Source organism: Mirounga leonina, unplaced genomic scaffold (genome assembly GCF_011800145.1).
Source record: "Mirounga leonina isolate KUSES-001 unplaced genomic scaffold, KU_Mleo_1.0 Mir_174, whole genome shotgun sequence".
Lineage (NCBI taxonomy): Eukaryota > Metazoa > Chordata > Mammalia > Carnivora > Phocidae > Mirounga > Mirounga leonina.
Window position 1 is genome coordinate 75,763,743 of NW_023270451.1, and position 19,952 is coordinate 75,783,694.

The 19,952-nt window shown below is 46.6% G+C and overlaps 1 protein-coding gene across 1 annotated transcript in view; it reads right to left on the reverse strand.

Annotated features, from left to right (window-relative positions):
• ATP6V0A4 (ATPase H+ transporting V0 subunit a4) overlaps positions 1 to 19,952 on the reverse strand; it is a 54,370-nt gene that overhangs the window by 27,384 nt on the left and 7,034 nt on the right. Inside the window, exons 6-13 of the mRNA XM_035021191.1 lie at positions 19,580 to 19,706; positions 16,898 to 16,980; positions 15,695 to 15,788; positions 12,420 to 12,632; positions 8,432 to 8,582; positions 6,719 to 6,858; positions 4,873 to 5,030; positions 2,104 to 2,197 (exon numbers count right to left, since the gene is read on the reverse strand). Coding sequence (XP_034877082.1) covers positions 2,104 to 2,197; positions 4,873 to 5,030; positions 6,719 to 6,858; positions 8,432 to 8,582; positions 12,420 to 12,632; positions 15,695 to 15,788; positions 16,898 to 16,980; positions 19,580 to 19,706 — 1,060 coding nt within the window. The remainder of the gene's footprint in view (positions 1 to 2,103; positions 2,198 to 4,872; positions 5,031 to 6,718; positions 6,859 to 8,431; positions 8,583 to 12,419; positions 12,633 to 15,694; positions 15,789 to 16,897; positions 16,981 to 19,579; positions 19,707 to 19,952) is intronic.

Sequence of the window (19,952 nt, forward strand, 5' to 3'; positions counted from 1 at the left end):
TCCCTCTGCCCCTCCCCCCCGACTTGTGCTCTCCGCTCTCTCTCGTGCTCTCTCTCTCTCAAATGAATAAATAAAATCTTTAAAAAAAGAAATCTTTAAAAAATAGGTAAGTGCTGGGCGCCTGGGTGGCTCAGTTGGTTAAGCGACTGCCTTCGGCTCAGGTCATGATCCTGGAGTCCCTGGATCGAGTCCTGCATCGGGCTCCCTGCTCGGCAGGGAGTCTGCTTCTCCCTCTGACCCTCCTCCCTCTCCTGCTCTCTGTCTCTCATTCTCTCTCTCTCTCAAATAAATAAATAAAATCTTTAAAAAAAAAATAAAAAAATAAAAAATAAAAAAAAATAGGTAAGTGCTGGGCGCCTGGGTGGCTCAGTTGGTTAAGCGACTGCCTTTGGCTCAGGTCATGATCCCAGAGTCCCGGGATCGAGTCCCGCATCGGGCTCCCTGCTCGGCAAGGAGTCTGCTTCTCCCTCTGACCCTCCCCCCTCTCATGCTCTCTCTCTCTCTCTCTCTCATTCTCTCTCTCAAATAAATAAAATCTTTAAAAAAAATAAAAAATAGGTAAGTGCTAACACAGGCACAGAAATGTTCTGTTAAAGGGGGTATCTCTGGGGAATAGAATTACCCAGAGAGAGAACTCTTTCTTTTTTTATACTATTTTGTATTATATGGATTTTTAATCTCATATATGCCTTATTTTGTAATAAAAAGGCCAGAAATTTCAAAAATAATTGCTCCCAGGAAAAACGTTCATTCTTTCACCCTCCCACTTCTCTTCCACCCTCCCCTTTCCTTCCTCTAACTGGTGGGCAGGCAGACAAAACCGCCTGCACAGTAGACACTCCAGCCCAGTCGGTTCTGAGCCGTGACTATACTGTCCTTTGTCTGAGGAGCAGAACTGGGCAGGCAGGACCTGCTGATAGGTCAGGGGTGGGCCGGGAAGCGAAGAGAGGACAGTAGCAGCAAAGAGATTCAAAGCAAAGGAAGGTCAACCAGACCCTAGGATCAGCCCCCTCTATACTCCTCCGTTGCCCCCTGACTAATCATGAAATTCCTTGGACCACAGAAAAAGCCTTTCAGTCCACAAAAATAACAACTTGCATTTGTTTTCGGCACTTTGCAGTTTACAACGAAGCTTTCAAGGACTTCACCTCTTCTGATAAAGCTTAAATTGCAAGTGCCTCCGCGTGGCAACTATAAACAAATCCTGGGTGACGCACTCCTATCTTTCTAAGGGATGGGAGGCAGACAAGCGGTGGGAGGACCCGGAGAAACTGAAGAAGAGAGAGAGACCCATAGAGAGGAGAGTACAGTTTTAGGGCCGGTAATGTTTACTCTCGACTGTCAGCAACCAAAACTGAGGTCCCGGGATCTCTCCCACAAAAAGAGCATAGAAGAAACATTTGTTGACGGCGTTTGCCAAGTTCGGGTCTAGCCCGCTCAAGCTCATTTGGGGCACAAGGCTGCCACCTGGTGGCAGTTATGTGTTGGGACATCATGTGTATATGGCTTTAAGCAAACAGGCATGGGAGCCTTCTCGAAATCCCTTTATACCTAAAAGGCTACGCCAGGAAGTACCTTTGTTTTGCTTGGCTCAAATCGAACTGAGATAGCTATAACAACCACAGAAAAGTTAACTCACACCTTTTTTTTTTTAAACTTATATCCATTCTATGTGGTAAAATAAAGCAAAAATAAGAGCAAATCCACACTTTCCTAGGAAAAGGGAGATGTTACTGACTGCAAGAAAAAGCCAGAGTAGGCAACTTGATTGGGATGTTAAATAACTCCTCTTAAGATGCATGCTTTCCAGGCAACCAAGGGCCTTTGAAAGAAGCAATCATTAACCATCAGGGGTATAAATTATCGGAAAAAGAGGCAGATGTTTGAGCAACTATATGGAAAATGAACCACGGGCTAGGTAAAGGGTATAGGTAGGACATTTACTTGAGTCCTGCACAGTGTCATAAAACCTCCAGAATATGTAATTCTATCTCAGCATAAATGTGTCGATTTGACAGTCTCTGGCACTTTCGCCTCCTCTACCTAGAGATCTCCTCAGCAAGACATTTTATATAATAAATATTTAACCCAAGAAGACATTACCGGATCAATCCCAAATGGGTATGGATTTCCAGAGTACACTCCCGGAATGGCTGGGTCCAGCTGTAAATATGGATTTGTTTCCATTACGTATGTGCTACAGAGGGAGAAAGGAAAAATAAGAACAAAACCAATGATCAACCAGAGGTAGAAAAAATATACAATAGTGTCCGTGGTCATGAACTTGTAAGCCAATCAAAGCCTCACTGTTGGTGCAACTCATCCTTTGGCTCATTCAATCATCCCATGAATGGTTACTGTGTGCCGAGTATCGTCCCAGAGGCTGAGGCTACAGACATGACCATCCGGCCTCTGAGATGTCGAGTCTCCAAAGGGATCCTACCCGGCTGGAGTATTGTAAAGAAAAACAGTTATGCCACATCAGAAAAGAAGTCGGGCTAGGGATGAAGGAGCATAGAGGAAACAAATCTCAGCCCAAGGACAAGCCTGGGAAACCTCCCCGGGGAGCACGGGGGCTCATCCTGGAGGAATGAAGTGGCTTTCACCCATGGACCCTAATCTCTGTGAAACTTAGCTCTCAAAAGTCCATTGAATGCCTTTAAATCAGTCTCCCAACTTTGCCCAGAAGCATGGACATCAGTGGGTAGGAATTTCTTACTATCTCTGCAAGACCATTATGGGTTTGTTTGTTTGTTTGTTTAACAGAGCACACATCTATAGAGGGGCCCGAGAAGGAGTAGTGAAATGATGAGGAACAGAGTTCTGGCAACTTTGGCCAGCTACCTAGGAATATACTCCCTCCCTCCTACAGCTGAGGCACTGGAGAGTGTTGGGTAGCAGCCAGGGAGTCAGGGAGCCTGATCATGCTGATCAGGTCCTCCAGACGCAGCGGAAACAACTGGCCCTGACTGGCCATCTCAGACACAGACACCCCCCTGCTAATGGCATGCCTCACGGCAAATGGTTGCACTGAATTCACACAGATTTGTTGTGTGTGAACAAAGAAGAAAGCAACCCCCGATGGGAGTGAGCTGGCCGCCACAGTGAAGTCATGGTATCTGCTGTTGAACGTAAACAAGTTCACAGAACACCAACACCAGACAAAGCCACCCTGTGACCGTGCTGGACCCAGACACAAACAAGACCGATCCACAGTCATATGTGATATCAAAATATGGACATACCAAAGCAAGGACAATGCCCAAACCACAGAAATGACCAAATGTTGCCCTCATCCTCTGGGGAGCCAGACACTGTAAGCCCTTTCCCACGCCCTCTTGCTGAGACGCTCAAGCTCCCCACTGGCTCAGCACATTCCCTGAGTCAATAACCTCAGTTTTGGGGGACGACAGGCAGGCTTCTGGTGGTCTTGGGCTGACGAGCATTGTGACAGTGTCCCTAGTCAATTGTCAGGGAAAGCAAGCCCCAAGACCTGGCTTGTGACTCGTGACCAAAATCAGCTTGCTGTGTCCTCTGCCACTCTGATGGATGACGGCAATTTTCGTTTGTCTCAGTTAATGAGGTCCCACTTCATATAATCAATGCCTGGGCACGTGACTGAGCATCCCTCAGACTGGGCTTAGCCTCCAAGAGCCTTGAATTGAGCCAGCGGTCATTCACATGTGCATGAAAGAATATTCCAGCCCACATTTGCAGTCATTCACATGTGCATGAAAGAACATCCCAGCCCACATTTGCAGAATGGGAAAAAGCCACTTGACTCGGACCTCTCCCAGTAGCACTCCTGGGCAAATTAGATTTCATCTTGGTGGTTTGGTGAAATGATGCTGATTTAACATGTTTCCCAGTCCACCATTATACTTATGAGTTTAAGTCTAAAGAGCAAATCTAAGTAATTTGCCTTTAAATTTATGAAAGCTTTGTTCTCCTAGGCATCTCTTCAGGGTACTAATTGTAAAGCAAAGACAAAAACAAAAACCCTTGTCAATATAGCCATCTGTAATTCTGGAAAACGTTTTATTCTTCATTTTAATTCATTAATTAATTTTATTGCTTGTTTAACATTGCTGTCCTCTACCTCAAGGAACTTGGACCCAGCAGAGAAACCGAAAAGATGCACCGAACCTCCACAACACAGTCACCCGCACTCTTACCGTCCGTCCAAGCTGTGGTTGGTGGGCATCGAGAAAGCTCCCAGGTCCCTCTCTTCTGCAGCCATGTCCTCACCAGCTACCCCCCCACACACACGCATGCCGCCCTACCTGCCTTCCTCACTGCATCGCCCACCAGACACAGGGAACCACTGTTGCAAAACTAGCCATCCCCTCCTTTGTGTTCGACGTTGAATCAAGCTGCTCTGAAACCGTCAAAGAAAATGCCCTTCAGATGAGTCTGGGACCTTGAACACAGGGAATCGAGCATTTATATATAGTTTGACACCCACATCAGCCTTCTCTCCTCAGCCCCTGGGTGCCTCATTTCACTGTTTCCAGTTCCCTGCCAGAACAAGGCATGCTTCAAAGGCCTCCTTCTCCTCCAGGGAACTTGGCTTCTGTGACTGATACCAAGATGATATCCATTTATACAAACTGATACCCGTTGATATCTGCTCCACAGTTTGCTTTTGCAGTAGCGCTATGCACTCCGTGATATATACTTAATTGAAATTTTAAAACGATTTCCATGTATTACAGTTACTAGTCCAGTTACTGAGGGACTGGTTTGAGGTCTGTCACTCAGGAGATAAGACGGAATTCTTTGTTGAATCTGTGGGCACACCTCTGAGCAGACTTCCTGGCCATGAAATCCGCCACTGAGGCCCCCCGGACCCATGTCTGTCTGTAAACTTACTTCCACGTGCCATTTCTGAACATGGGCCTGACACTCCAAGAAGAGCCGAAGATGTTGAAAGACTTGGAGAAGCAGTCGTTGTAAATCAAGCCCGTGTAGATGGAAAAGATGCCCATGAGGAGAATCAGATAGCGTCCATGGAAGAAGGTGTTCCAGATCTGGCCTCAGGAAGACAGAGAGGAGGACGGTCAGCGGGCTCAGCACCAGACCCTGGGGTGGCAAGTGTGTTACGGATGTCTCCAGCACCACTGCAATAGCCCCAGCAAGGCACAGAGGCCCTATAGAGAGGCCACGGGACGAGGCAACATCAAAGTGATCCAAATAGAGCACACACACATTATTTTCCTGAGCTTATATCCATGAATCAGAAGAGTCCTAGACCAGAAATTGTTACTATGGAAGCAAAACCATGTAAGCCCCATATTCTTGAAGTGATCATTGGTTAGAAAACATCACTGTACCAGAAGCTGAGGCCTCACGTGTCAGGGAGGGGACGTGACAGTGGGCAGGGGTTGTCTCAAGTGCTTCTAGAAGACAAGTACGAAGCTGGATCACACGGTGGCTCAGTTTCATTGCAAGTCAAATCTACACTCATTTTGGGTCTTGTCATTATAAAATCGAGTCTCTGTCTAAGCACATCCACTAAGAAGAGTCAAGTGCTTCTATAATACTGAATGACGTGTGTCGATCACTCTCAGACCTGCTCAAGTGTAGCTTTGAGACTTGGACTATTTATTATAGGCAACTACAGCTGTTAAAGTGGCTGGTCATGCAAAACTATATTGGCCAGGAGTAGATTTTCCCACTAACTTTGCTGATGATTAACCCACTGTGACATCACTGAACTAGCTCTAGTTAAGACAACTTGTAATAAAAGTTTGCAGATATTCTTAAAATGCAGAACACAGTGAAAGGCACATTTCCGGCTTATAAAATGTATTACTTATTAAAATGAACATAAAGTGACCCTAACTAATTAACTTTGAAACACTGCAGACTCTCGAGTTGTCTCAACCTTCACAACACTGAGAAGGCACTTCACAGAAGGTGTGGACACTTCAAGTGTCAAAGTGAAGACACAATATTCAGGGTTTCTTGGTGTTTCCTAAGAACACTGGTCATGGGCTGATTGTGGGAGAAGGGCTCTGCCATGAAAAAATATTTGTGATTTTTTTTTTCTTAGAGAGAGAGAGCGCATACGCGCTGGGGAGGGGAATAAGGAGAGGGAGAGAGAGAATCCCAAGCAGACCCCCCACTGAGCACAGAGCCCAATGTGGGGCTTGATCCCAGGCCCCTGAGATCATGGCCTGAGCTGAAACCAAGAGTCAGACGCCCAACCCAGGTGCCCTGGAAAAAATATTTGTGATATTTTAAGTGGAAAAAAAAGAAGGCCACAAATTAAAATGCACTATCTGATCGCAGTTTTTTAAAAATTGTTTATTTGTGTATAAGCACAGAAAAAAATGGAAAGATACATAAAAACATAAGTTGTGATTTTTCTCTAGGAAGTTAAATTGTATTTTCCCCATTTTTAAAATAAACATAATTGTTTTTATAACCAAAGGGGGGAAAAAATCAGTATTAGGGGAAAAAAACTTAAAAATAAGATCAATGCCTTGTCAAGCGATGTACAAAAAACCCAAAAATGCTGAAAGGAACCGCACCGCACCAGCCAAAGCATCAAGCTTTGGGCAGGAATTTCTGTGTTGAATTTTGGCCCTTTTTTACTCTCTATCTTTTGCTTTTCATAAAACAGGTTATTTCTATGGTGAAAACAACATACACATTTTTCATATTCTACTCACAACCTCAAGGAAATGAGGCAAGGTATCTGACGGACACCCACCTCATTGTTCGTCTTCTGGGAGAGCAAGCGTCTCTCATTAAGGACCATCCAAAGTGCCGCCAGTAGCATCACGACCCCATGACCACAGTCTCCAAACATCACAGCAAACAGGAAGGGGAAAGTGATGATGGTGTAGGGAGCTGCAGAGATGAGACCCCCAAGCGCCTGAGTCCTTCCCACAGCCGCTGGGTCCCCATCAAAGATCTGTCGATCACGTTCCATGCCCCACAAGCTGGTTCCCTTGCATCTTCCTAATTCTCTCTTCCCTCCCCATCCCCAACCCCAACACATGCTTAGCTCCCACACACATCAGCTTATCAATAAGTAAGCTTTGATTATTCCCCATCCACAAATGAGCTGAGTTTTGAAGCAGTTAAGTGACTTGCCCAAGATCACAAAATTTAATGGGTTTTAAAACCACTTTTCTGGGGTGGGGCGCCTGGGTGGCTCAGTTGGTTAAGCGTCCAACTCTTGATTTCAGCTCAGGTCACGATCTCAGGATGGTGAGATCAAGCCTGGAGTCCAGCTGGGCATGGAGCCTGCTTAAGATTCTTTCTCTCCCTCTGCCCCTCCTCCCCACTCCAAAAAAATAAGTAACAAGAAAACCAGTTTTCTATCTCTGAGTGTTTTGTATACTCTTCCACTACCATTTTTTGTCTGTTTCTCCAGCATTCACATGCACCAGGCACCTCCAGCCGTTACTCACAGGACACCCAGCCTATGGTGCCCCTGCATTACAGGTCACAAGATTAGGACGCAGGCTGGAGAAGAGCACTGTGGACGACATGGCTGAAGGGCAGCTGGTCTACCCCTTTGTTTTTACAAACCAGGCACACAGTTTATGGCACTAAGAATCCAGTCTTCTGACTCCAAGTCATCTCACCCACAAAACAGCTACGGCTCTACGAAGATGTTGAGAGATGACCCTCACTGAATCGGTAAGGGAAAAAGAACTGAATTTCACTACCTAATAACTATGGTTTAAGACAGAACAGGTGAAATCCTGACAAAGAACAGATCTTTCGGAAGAATGAAGGGGGGGAAATCGGAGGGGGAGACGAACCATGAGAGACTATGGACTCTGAGAAACAAACTGAGGGTTCTAGAGGGGAGGGGGGAGGAGGATGGTGATGGGCATTAAAGAGGGCATGTACTGAATGGAGCACTGGGTGTTATATGCAAACAATGAATCATGGAACACTACATCAAAAACTAATGATGTAATTATGGTGATTAACATAACATAATAAAAAAAAAGAGAAGAAGAAGATAGCAGGAGGGGAAGAATGAAGGGGGGGAAATCAGAGGGGGAGACGAACCATGAGAGACGATGGACTCTGACAAACAAACTGAGGGTTCTAGAGGGGAGGGGGGTGGGGGGATGGGTGAGCCTGGTGATGGGCATTAAAGAGGGCATGTACTGAATGAGCACTGGGTGTTATACGCAAACAATGAATCATGGAACACTACATCAAAAACTAATGATGTAATGTATGGTGATTAACATAATAATAAAAAAGGTAAAAAAAATAAAAGAACAAATCATTCACTAATCGCCATTTATGCAAGACAACGCAGGGCATCAGGAAGCCAAATAAGATTTTAGGGATCTCACAGTTTTCAACAATTCACCTCCTCTGCCACCCAAGGGGTCAATCTTACCCGCTTTTCATTTTTAAGCTTCCCCGTTATTCAGTGCATCAGACCCTTTACCTGGGTTCATTTCCCGGTAACTGCCCACACCATAGGCATCTACAATATTCTGGAAGCCGGCTGTGAATTTATTGGTCCTGTTAAATGTGGGAGGAGCTGCTTTAGATTGCACTGCAGTCAGGATGGGGACCATGGAGGAGCCACTTAGTTCCTACAAAAAACATTGACAAAAATGCAAGGAAGAGAGCTTTGAACTGGGTGTCAGCACATGGATCACAGTCTGATTTGCACCATCCCTTAAAGGTAAACTTGGAACAATTTCTTGACTTCTGTGAGACCCATGACCATATCTGTAAAAGTGAATACCTTCCTAATACTTATCTAGTTTATCCCAAAGGAAAGTCATCAAGCGAGTAGAGTTCTGGCCATTTCCATTCTCCTGCTCCTGCAAACGCACCTGTTGCGCTCAGTTCTGGGTCCTCTACTTTTCCTTTCTCTCTACTCACTCCCCCAAGAGTTTATCCACTTTCCTCATTCTGCCCCATTCTTTCAAATGGCCCTGACCCTCCTCCGAATTGCAATTCTGTTTTAACTGTCTGCCTGGGTTTTCAAACTCTCATGTCTCAGCAACCCCACAAAATCTAGGAGCCTAAAACCAAACTCATCAACTTGCCCCACAGCCAGGTCCTCCTTTGGCCTCGCTTCAGCAGACTCCATTCTCCAGATCCCTGAACCTTTGGAATCATCAGACGGGTCCCTTTTCCTGGTTTAATCAATCAACCAATCACCAAATCTTCCTGCCTGTCCCTTTCAAATCCCTCTTCTTCTTGCTCCCATCCCTGAGCCTCGCTGTCCTCCTCTGTCTCTTTCCCTTCCATTTATCTTGCACTCCAGACAGTGAAATCCTTTGATAAAATAAACAAAGAGGACTGTTCCAGTCATGCTACCCTCCTACTCAAAAATCTTCAAAGGCTTCTTATTACCAAAAGAGTGAAATCAAAACTCTTCAGCCTAGTAATCAAGACTTCTTGGCAATACTGACTTAGACTCCTTTCACACCTTCATCCCCACTACTTCTGCATGGAAACCAGCCGACTCCACACCAGCCATCTTACCCAGGTATGAACCATTCCCCAGGCTCACCCTCCAGGAACCTTCTGGCAGTTCCAAAGTCTAACAGCACTTACCATCTGCACACTCAGTGGGACCTAGCACCAGCCAAATGACTGCTCATCAATGCTCCTAACAACACCATGAGGTCGGTATCAACTACCTATCAAGCCCCACTTGACTGATGAGGAAATGAAGGTCCAGAGAGGTTAAGTAACTTCCCCTACGTCACACAGCAAGTGAAGGAGTTCCTTACTCTATTGTTACATATCTTCATGTGATCATGATCTCCTTAAGGACAAGGACTGTGGTGTTTTGTTTTGTTTTTAACATGGGCCCCAGCACCTGACATAACACCTGGCATAGAGTAAGTATTTTTTGCTTGTTCATGATGATGATAATGAAAGCTGACCCCTTACACTTCTCCCCTCACCTCCTACCCACACAGGGCCTTCTACTCCTATCTGGAAAAGACTTTTGTCATTTCAGAAGGCTGAAGAAACTGTAGAAACAGTCCGAAGTGGCCTTGTAGAAGTCTGACCCCTTCATGATGACAGGAGGACCCCGTTCAGTTCAGATCCCGACATCAGGACACCTCCCCGATAGCTCTGCAGCCTCGTCCACACTGCACTGAAACGTTTCTAAAATGCAAACTGGATTGTGTCACTCTGGCATGAGAATAAAATCAGACCCCTTGGGTGCCTGGGTGGCTCAGTTGGGTAAGCGACTGCCTTCGGCTCAGGTCATGATCCCGGAGTCCCGGGATCGAGTCCCGCGTCGGGCTCCCTGCTCGGCGGGGAGTCTGCTTCTCCCTCTAACCCTACCCCCTCTTGCGCTCTCTCTCTCACTCTCTCTCTCAAATAAATAAATAAAATCTTAAAAAAAAAAATCAGACCCCTTACACCACTAAAAGTCCTTCAGGACCATGCTGCAGCCTCTCCCTGATCTTCCTCCTGTTCTTTAAACTGGCTGCACCCTCTCTCCAGCCACTGGCCTTCAGGTGGGCCTGCACCACATGCCCCTCCCCACCACCGGTCACTTGCTCACTGACCCCTTCCATGGTTCAGCTCAGGCTTCACTTCCTCCAGGAAGCACCCCAATCCTTCCTAATCTGAGTGACAAGCTCTTCTTAAGTGCCCCGTTAGGTCGTTACTGGACTATCACACAGGGACCTTCAAATCCTGCTTCCTGGCTCCAGGACCGTGGTCAAGTCACTTCCTACCTTCTGTGCCTCAGTTTCCTCATTGTACAAGGGGGATAAAGATAGGCCCTACCTCCTAGTCCAATCCCACCTCAAGGCCTTTCTTTCAGACCCTCCAGCCCAAAAGCTCCCCCTTCTACCCTGCCGCCCGCTCCTGTTCCAAGCCACCTGCTCAGAGGGGCCTTTTCCAGTCACAGCCCTAGAATGGTATTGTAAGACCTAAAATTCCAAGCGCTACCTTGACATCTTTGAGTCTCACAGGGCCCCAAAGGCCAAACCGTGAGGTCCTCTGCCCTCACCAGATTTGCACCCACCGAGCAGCAAAGGCTCCCCACCCAGCTAGCTCCCCCACAGGCCAGACCACCCTGCCTAGTCTTCCGCCTCCCTGCCACCCCAGAAATGTATTCAAATAAGCTCCTCTCGTCCTCCCATGGAAACCAGGGCCCCTTCCTCTTATGGGAGCCCATAGCCCCGGCTGGCTCATTCTGCCCCCAAGTGCGAGCCCCAAGGACAACCCCCATGTGGCCCTGTACAGCCCTGTGTGTGTGTCCTCTTCCCCTGGGCTCTGAGCATATGTGACTAACCAACTGCTGTCAGTCTCGTGTGTCTGGGGGCAGGTGTTGTGTGTTTGGCCATCTCGTACCGTTCCCTTCTTCACCAGCAGGGTGAATAGGTGATCAGAACAAAGCCTCCCTCCTCACCCCGTCCTCCCCCATCCCTCACTCTACTGCCTGCTCACCACCATCGCTGCCTGAAATCACATTAGTGATGGATATGCTTACTGTGTGTCTTCCTTTCTAGAAAGTCTGTCGGGAGCAGGGCTTTGCTCTGCCGCATAGCCCCAGATCTGTTCCTGGGGCCCAGTGACCATCTGGAGAGGCGAAGGATGAAGGCTGTGACCTTAACTGGGGTAAAGAGTGCTGAGCACAGCTGTGGTCTTTATTTGTCTTTCCAGCCAGACTGTGACCTTCATGAGGGAAAGGACAGACCTACAGTCACACTGACTGTGGTATCTACGGTCACAACCAGCAGAGTGATTGGTACATCAGTGCTCCACATGCACTTGCTGAAGATCAAAGAAATGTCGAATATTTGCCCGAAAAGGAGTTTCTAATAGGTGCCCGGCCCTGGATTAAGAACTGAAGATACGGGTGCCTGGGTGGCTCAGATGGTTAAGCGTCTGCCTTCGGCTCAGGTCATGATCCCAGGGTCCTGGGATCGAGCCCTACGTCGGGCTCCCTGCACCGCGGGGAAGCCTGCTTCTCCCTCTCCCACTCCCCCTGCTTGTGTTCCCTCTCTCTCTGTGTCTCTCTATATCAAATAAATTTTAAAAATCTTTAAAAATAAATAAATAAATATAAAAAATTAAATCTTAAAAAAAATCCAGTAAGGGGTGCCTGGGTGGCTCAGTCGTTGGGCGTCTGCCTTCGGCTCAGGTCATGATCCCAGGGTCCTGGGATCGAGCCCCGCATCGGGCTCCCTGCTCGGCGGGAAGCCTGCTTCTCCCTCTCCCACTCCCCCTGCTTGTGTTCCCTCTCTCGCTAGGTCTCTCTCTGTCAAATAAATAAATAAAATCTTTAAAAAAAAAAAAAGAACTGAAGATGCAAAGATGAGGGACACAGTCCTTGGGGAGTTCATGTGACGTGGGAGGCTGACGGCCTCCGAGCGCCTGACAGAGGCACTGCTGAGGCTGGAGGTGAGGCATCCGTCCGCTCCCCAGCTCCATCTGCCACTCACCATGCCTTGCTCCAATGCCCTCTTGATGCGCCCGGTGTCTGCCACCGGGAACCAGATCTCGGCGATGGCGCACTGCTGAGTGACGTCAATGTTGCACATGTTCAGGATGTGGTAAATGGCCTTCATCTTCCGCACTTTAACGGCCCAGGAGTGCCAGTTGGCAGCGGCTTCTTGCAGGAGGCGCTGGCGATGAGACTCTGTTTGTGTGATGACCTGGACGGGGAACAGCACGCTGAGAAACAAGGAACACTCATGCAGGGCTCTGGCAATGTGGCAAAATGGAAGCCCATCAGCCATCATGGCTTCTCCGGCTCTGGGCTCCCTCCTCTGGCCTGCAGCCCTTACCTGCCATCAACCCTCATGAGCAGTTTATCTTCCCTTGTAGAGGTTAAAACCCTTGGGCAAAGATTATATCTTCCCTTTCCTCTAAATTCCTTAGAGTACTATTGTCATGGATTGAACTGTGTCCCCAAAAAAAGACACGTTGAAGTCCTAACCCCTGGTAACTATGAATGTGACCTTATTTGGAAACATGGTCTTTGCTGATGTAATTAACATGAGGTCATACTGCAGTAGGGTGGGCCCTAACCAATATGACTGGTGTCCTTATAAGAAATTTGGACATCTAGGGGCTCCTGGGTGGCTCAGCCAGTTAAGCATCCGACTCTTGGTCTCAGCTCCGGTCTTGATCTCAGGGTTGTGAGTTGGACGCCCTTCCGGGCTCCATGCCCAGCGTGGAGCCTACTTTAAAAAAAAAAAAGGTAGAAATTTGGACAACTAGAGATGCAGGGAAGAATGTCTTGTGTGAATTAGGCAGAGACTGGACTGAAATATCTACAAACCAAGGAACACCAAGGATTGCCGACAACCACCAGACGCTAGGGAGAGGTCTTATTCTATTCAGGCCACTATCATACAACACCATACTGGGTGGCTTAAACAACAAAAATTAATTGTTCACAGTTCTGGAAGCTGGAAATCTGAGATCAGGGTCTACCATCATGGTTAGGTAAGGATTTTCTTTTGGGTTGCCGACTTCAAATTCTATCCTTACATGATAGAAGGGGCAAGCAAGCTCTCTGGGGCCTCTTTTATAAGGGGGGTGGGGAGCTCAGGCTCTCCATTCAGGAGAGTTCTACCCTCATGACCTCATCACTTCCCAAAGGCCCTGCCTCTGAATACCATCACCTCGGACATTAGGTTTTCAACATATGAGTTTGGGGGTGGGGGCAACACACATTAGGACCATAGCAGAACAAGTGAGGAAGGATCCCTTCCTAGAGCCTTCAGAGGAAGCCTGGCTCAGCTGACACCTGGATTTCAGACTTCAAGCCTCCAGAACTGTGAGAAAATAAATTTCTGTGTTTTAAGCACCCCCAGTTTATGGTCATTTGTTATAGCAGCCCTGGGAAATTAATACATCTATCAAAATGCTTTACATATGTAATGTCTTCAATAAATGACCAGTGAATTAATGAAGGAGGGAATGGACAATTTTGCCCACAGAGAATTTATTTAATGGGATTCGTTTTTGTTCAGGGCTACCAGAGTGTACCTGTCTCAGCACCTTCACCGGTGGCTCCCCAGGTCAGACTAAACAGGAACATAAGTTTGGAATAACTTCTTTTCCTCATGAAGCTTTCATAAAATCTAGTATGGAATGTTTGGGGAAAGTAGTTGAAGGGTAATTGCGTCAGGGAAACACAATCTCCTTGACAAATGACAAGGAAGTAATAGAGGGGATTAAAGAAATTAAGCACAGATTTTTCTAGGAAGGCAAAGATGTCTCTTATTCTAAGCGTCTCGCAACACAAACACACTCACATACCACATTTCTAAATCACTCCCTGAGGATCCAGAATTGTGCTAACAACAGATTTCAGCAGCCACGAAAATTTTAAATTTAATTAAAATTAATTAAAAATAAAAACTCATGGGCGCCTGGGTGGCTCAGTCGTTAAGTGTCTGCCTTCGGCTCAGGTCATGATCCCAGGGTCCTGGGATCGAGTCCCACATCGGGCTCCCTGCTCTGCGGGAAGCCTGCTTCTCCCTGTCCCGCTCCCCCTGCTTGTGTTCCTGCTCTCGCTATATCTCTCTCTGTCAAAAAAATAAATAAAATCTAAAAAAAATAAAAATTAAAAAAAATAATAATAAAAAATAAAAAAATAAAAACTCAGGGGGCATCTGGGTGGCCCACTCAGTTAAACATCCGACTCTTGATTTTGGCTCAGGTCATGATCTCAGGGTTGTGAGATTGAGCCCTGCATCAGGCTCTGCACTGGGCATGGAGCCTGCTTAAGATTTTCTTTCTCCCTCTCCCTTTGCCCCTCCCCACCTCTAAAAAAATTAAAAATAAAATAAAGATTCATGGGCGCCTGGGTGGCTCAGTTGGTTAGGCGACTGCCTTCGGCTCAGGTCATGATCCTGGAGTCCCAGGATCAAGTCCCATATCGGGCTCCCTGCTCAGCAGGGAGTCTGCTTCTCCCTCTGACCCTCCTCCCTCTCATGCTCTCTGTCTCTCATTCTCTCTCTCGCAAAAAAATAAAATCTTAAAAAAAAATAAAATAAAAATTCAGTTCTTCAGTTGCACTAGCCACGTTTTAAGGGCTCTGTGGTTACGTGCGGCTCGTGGCCACAGCATGGTGCTTGCAGGTTAGATAACATGTCCACAGAAAGTTCTATAGGACAGTGCTCATCTGGAAGAAGCAATGTGATGCAGGCCCAGCTGCTTTTAGTGGATTCCTTTCAAAGCTTATTGAAGCAAGTGTTCCAATCACATGAGTGTTGAGTGCCAACCTGGATGACAACTCACTTTACAAGAGGCTATGAATTTGGGGTGTGTTCACATGGTGAAACTAGACTCACTCACTGTTTTTACAGAAGTAATTGATCCACTCAAACAACGGGGTGAGTCAATGGAAAAAGAATCAGTCAGACTGGTTGTTCAACTTAACTGGCTAGTTAGTTGTATCCCAGATGTGGCCCAGGCTGGGCTCACAATAAAGGGCTCCTTCTATCCGACTGGGCTGGCCACCCAAAGCTGACTGGGGCTCAAGCCCAGGTAGAGCCATACTGATATTCAGAATCACCACCTCCAGCTTACTGGACACCGTGCTCTGATTATGAAATCTTCCGTCATGATCGTTGGGAGAGCATAGTTAACATTCCAGCTGGCCTGCAAGCGAGGGCACTGGGTCACAGCACTTAAATGGAAATGGCAAAAGTAGCCCCTTGGCAGCCCCCAGTCAGGTCACGTGCCTCAACTACTCACTCACAGTGATTAAATCTTCCAGCTTCGCGTTGACGCCGGCCAGCATCTCTCTGCGCTCCCCCACAGGCTCTGGGCAGGGGTAGATGGTGGCTCGAAACCTGTGTTTCAGACGTTCCAAAGGTCACAGGGGGTTACCATGGAAAAGCCTGCCAAAACGTCCCCTTCTGCCAAAGCCATCACTTGCTGACTTTGGTTAGATGACCACCTTTTTCTAGAATAACCGTCTTGGGGCACCTGGGTGGCTCAGTCGTTAAGCATCTGCCTTCGGTTCAGGTCATGATCCCAGGGTCCTGGGATCGAGCCCCGCATCGGGCTCCCTGCTCCACAGGGAGCCTGCTTCTCCCTCTCCCACTCGCCCTACTTGTGTTCCCTCTCTTGCTGTGTCTCTCTCTGTCAAATAAATAAATAAAATCTTTAAAAAAAAATAGAATAACTGTCTCTTTGGCAGTCGGAAAATGAGTCCCAGTTCTAAGGGTTCCTGATGCATTGCTCGGTACTATTTAAATTCAAGCTATGATTCTATTCAATGAATGAGCTTCACTCAAACCAAAGAACCTGTGAGCTTTTAGGTAAATAAGACTACGGCTTGACTTGTCTCTTCTCCCTAGAATCTATTAATGTAATAACATCTTTCTCTACTGAATAATTTCTTTTTTTTTTTAAAGATTTTATTTATTTATTTGACAGAGAGAGACATAGCGAGAGCAGGAACACAAGCAGGGGAGTGGGAGAGGGAGAAGCAGGCTTCCCACCGAGCAGGGAGCCCGATGTGGGACTCGATCCCAGGACCCTGGGATCATGACCTGAACCGAAGGCAGACGCTTAACGACTGAGCCACCCAGGCGCCCCTCTACTGAATAATTTCTGCTGGAGTAAATCGATTCTGTAAAATCAGAAACAGCTCAGCATGAGGTGTGCCTACTTCTTAGCGGCTGATAAAGGGTATGAGAAGGAATACATGGACTTGGTTATGATGCCTACTTTCTGTTACCTTGACTTTTGCTTACTCAAGTCCTCTCTGCTCCTATTCCCACAGCTCTTAAAGATAAGTCGCATTTTTAACACTATCTAGTCAAATGCAGGAAAGTTGTTCTAAAATCCTAAGGGACCTCAAAGAAACCTCCAGTCAAGAGTACTTTGTCTCACACACCTCTTCACCTAATTGTGACCCAAATCACTGATGAAAGAGCCATGAACAGCCTCTTACCCTTCACAGATCCTCTTGATTTTCTGTCTGAGTTGCTCTCCTTGATAAAATATGATGAATATGTTCTTTTTAATTTCTTCTTTCTGGAAAATCACAACAGTAAAAACTATTTTTATATATATATTACATAATATATTATCCATAATATAAATAATTTACATAATAATACATAATTTTATATATATATAAAATTTTTTCTTTTTGGTTATAATGTAATAGAAATGTAAAATCCTGTTTTTAGATTAAAAAAAATTTTTTTTAATTATAACTGGAGGGGTGCCTGGCTGGCTCACTTGGTAGAGCATGTGACTCTTGACCTCGGGTTATGAGTTCAAGCCCCATGTTGGATAGAGAGATTATTTAACAAAATCTTAAAAAAAAATTACAGCTGGAAAACTTCAGCTTTTCCCAGTTGATCTAAGTTTGTAATTCTTTATGGTTGAGGGCAAGGCCACTGAGAGAGGCCAAGGCAGCCTTAAAGCAATAGCCCTAATACTGGATATACCAGCCAGACCACAGCTGAGCCTGTATTCACCTCTAACGCTATACTTAAGAGGTGGGTTTATAAACAAGAAACCATGCAGAAGAGAGGAACCAGGTTATTATAAGGCTTAAAATGAAAGTAGCAGACCTAGCTCACCAGAGTTAACTCACATACAATATTTACATTTCAAGGGTGAGTGGGTGTTTGATGTTTAACAAAGGTAAAGCCATGTCTAATTTTTGACTCACTGTATGTCCATAGGAACACTGATTAAAATGTAATTCTCAAGTCCAAGTGTGACAATTCACAAGAAAGAATACATATTTCACAAGCATATATGAAAGCGCTCAAGCAAAGCAATGTGCTGTTTTACTCTTATTTAATTTGGGGCAGAGGGGGGTAAAGGCAAAATAATGAAATCCATCATTGGAAAAGTTATAACCAATCCAGTGCACTCACCATATGCCACTCAGGGCTCTGGGATCAGGTATGGCCCCACTGAAAAGCCCTTTGTCAGGAGCCACCAAGTGTCATGAAAATGCCCACCCCCTTTAAGCCAGTAATCCTATTTCCTTGAATTTATATCAAGGAAGTAATTCAAAAGGAAATAACAATGACATGCATAAAGATGGTCATCGTAGTGTCTGTATTCTGGAGAAAAACTGGAAACAAAGTCCATAAGTAGATAGATAATGTCATATCAACTCATTGGAAATTTTCCGCATCAATTGAAAAGAAGATAAAAATGAATCGTCATTTTGGCAACTGCTCATGGGAGCCGGGGAGGGCTATTTAGGATTTGGGGGGGCTACCTGCTTTACATTATCTCCAAAGGCTCCTTTGTCCAAGGACCCCTGTTCCTTCTCTGAATCTCTCAGGTCCTCCTGTCCCTGGATCCACCAGAACCAGTAATCCACTCTGATCTCATGTCATCTGCTCAGTGACCTTCTATATCAACAGGCGAAAGTCATCTTTTCCCAGATGCCTACTTTATACTCTATCACCATAACTATTACATGTCAAAACATGGTTGTGGAAAGTGATGATTCAACATCAATTTTTAAAATAATATCTATAAGGGACACATACTGATAACAGGGGGAAATTGTATTCTCCAAGATCAAGAGAAGACCAAAAAAAAAAAAAAAAAGATTCCATGCTTATCACTACAACCTGCTTCTGGCTTACGGACGAGAGAGAAAGAGCACAAGAGAAAAAATAAGCTTTCTTCCTATTTTAAATTTCACTTAACTCTGAAATTATTTTCCATGAGATAAAACCTCAAATTAATTTTTTTTTCACCTCTACTCTGGAAAAGATTAGGACACTTAGAAATAAGCGCAACTTGGAATTAAAAAGTAAGCAGCTTGAAACGCTGACCGGACGGGCAGAGAAGGCCAACATTACAGAATTAATAGCAGTAAGTGCGGGGTACTCAGTGAAGAGTCCTCTCAAAATCCTTGTTGGAAGCGCGCGGTCCACTGACTCCGAGGATCAGCGCAGCTGGTCAAAAAGGCAGAATTGGCGGGGGCGGGGGGGGGGCGCCTGGGTGGCTCAGTCGTTAAGCGTCTGCCTTCGGCTCAGGTCATGATCCATCCCGGGGCCCCGGGATGGAGTCCCACATCGGGCTCCCTGCTCAGCGGGAAGCCTGCTTCTCCCTCTCCCACTCCCCCTGCTTGTGTTCCCTCTCTGGCTGTGTCTCTGTCAAATAAATAAATAAAATCTTAAAAAAAAAAAAATGCAGAATCGGAGGCCCCGCCCCCACCCCACTGCATCAGCATCTGCATTTTAACAGGATGCCCAGGTCACTCCTGCTCAGGTGCACACTGAAGCTTGGGGCGCACTGACCCAGCCCAGTTCTTAGCTCCTGGTGAGGAAGACCCAGCTGCCGCCTCCCGAGGCGGGAGCACTGCTAAGTTTCCAGGACCTGGTATAGCTGGGTCTTGGAAGCATGAATAGTTGTGGGGTGTTAACAACAATCAGTCCTTGAATTGACCTTTTTGTAGGAATTTTTTTTTTTTTCTTTTTACAAAGTGGGGGAAGAGAAAAGCCAGGAGAAAGAAAGGCAGTGGCTTTTAGCTTCACAGAACTGAAGACCCACGGCTTCAGAGAACCGCCCCCCCACCCCACCCCTGCCAGCCCCCGGCGAGGGCCCCGGGAAACTGAGGACAGAGCTCTCCACAGCCCGCGACACCCACCGTGACGGGATCCTCCAGAGTCGTGTCCACCTCACTGAACTTCAGGTAGATGTTCCCTCGGCACACTCTCCACAGCAGCCTCTCAAAGGACGCCATCCGCTCCCTGTTGATCACCCCGGCCGTGAACCTGGGCAGCCACACGGGGAGACGTCGCTGAGGCCCAGGGAGCGGGGTGCAGGGAGAAGCCCCGCAGGACCTGAGGACGCGCCAGCACCAGACGGAGGCCCGCTTCCCCCTGAGCACGAGGAGGACTCACTAGCTGGCAGGGGCCCCAAGGCCACTCGGCAGCCCAGCCCCTACTCGCCCCAAGTCCCTTTTGGCCTCCTGTTTCCTCCGATGTATTGAGACTTCCTTAGTCACCCCGATACTACAT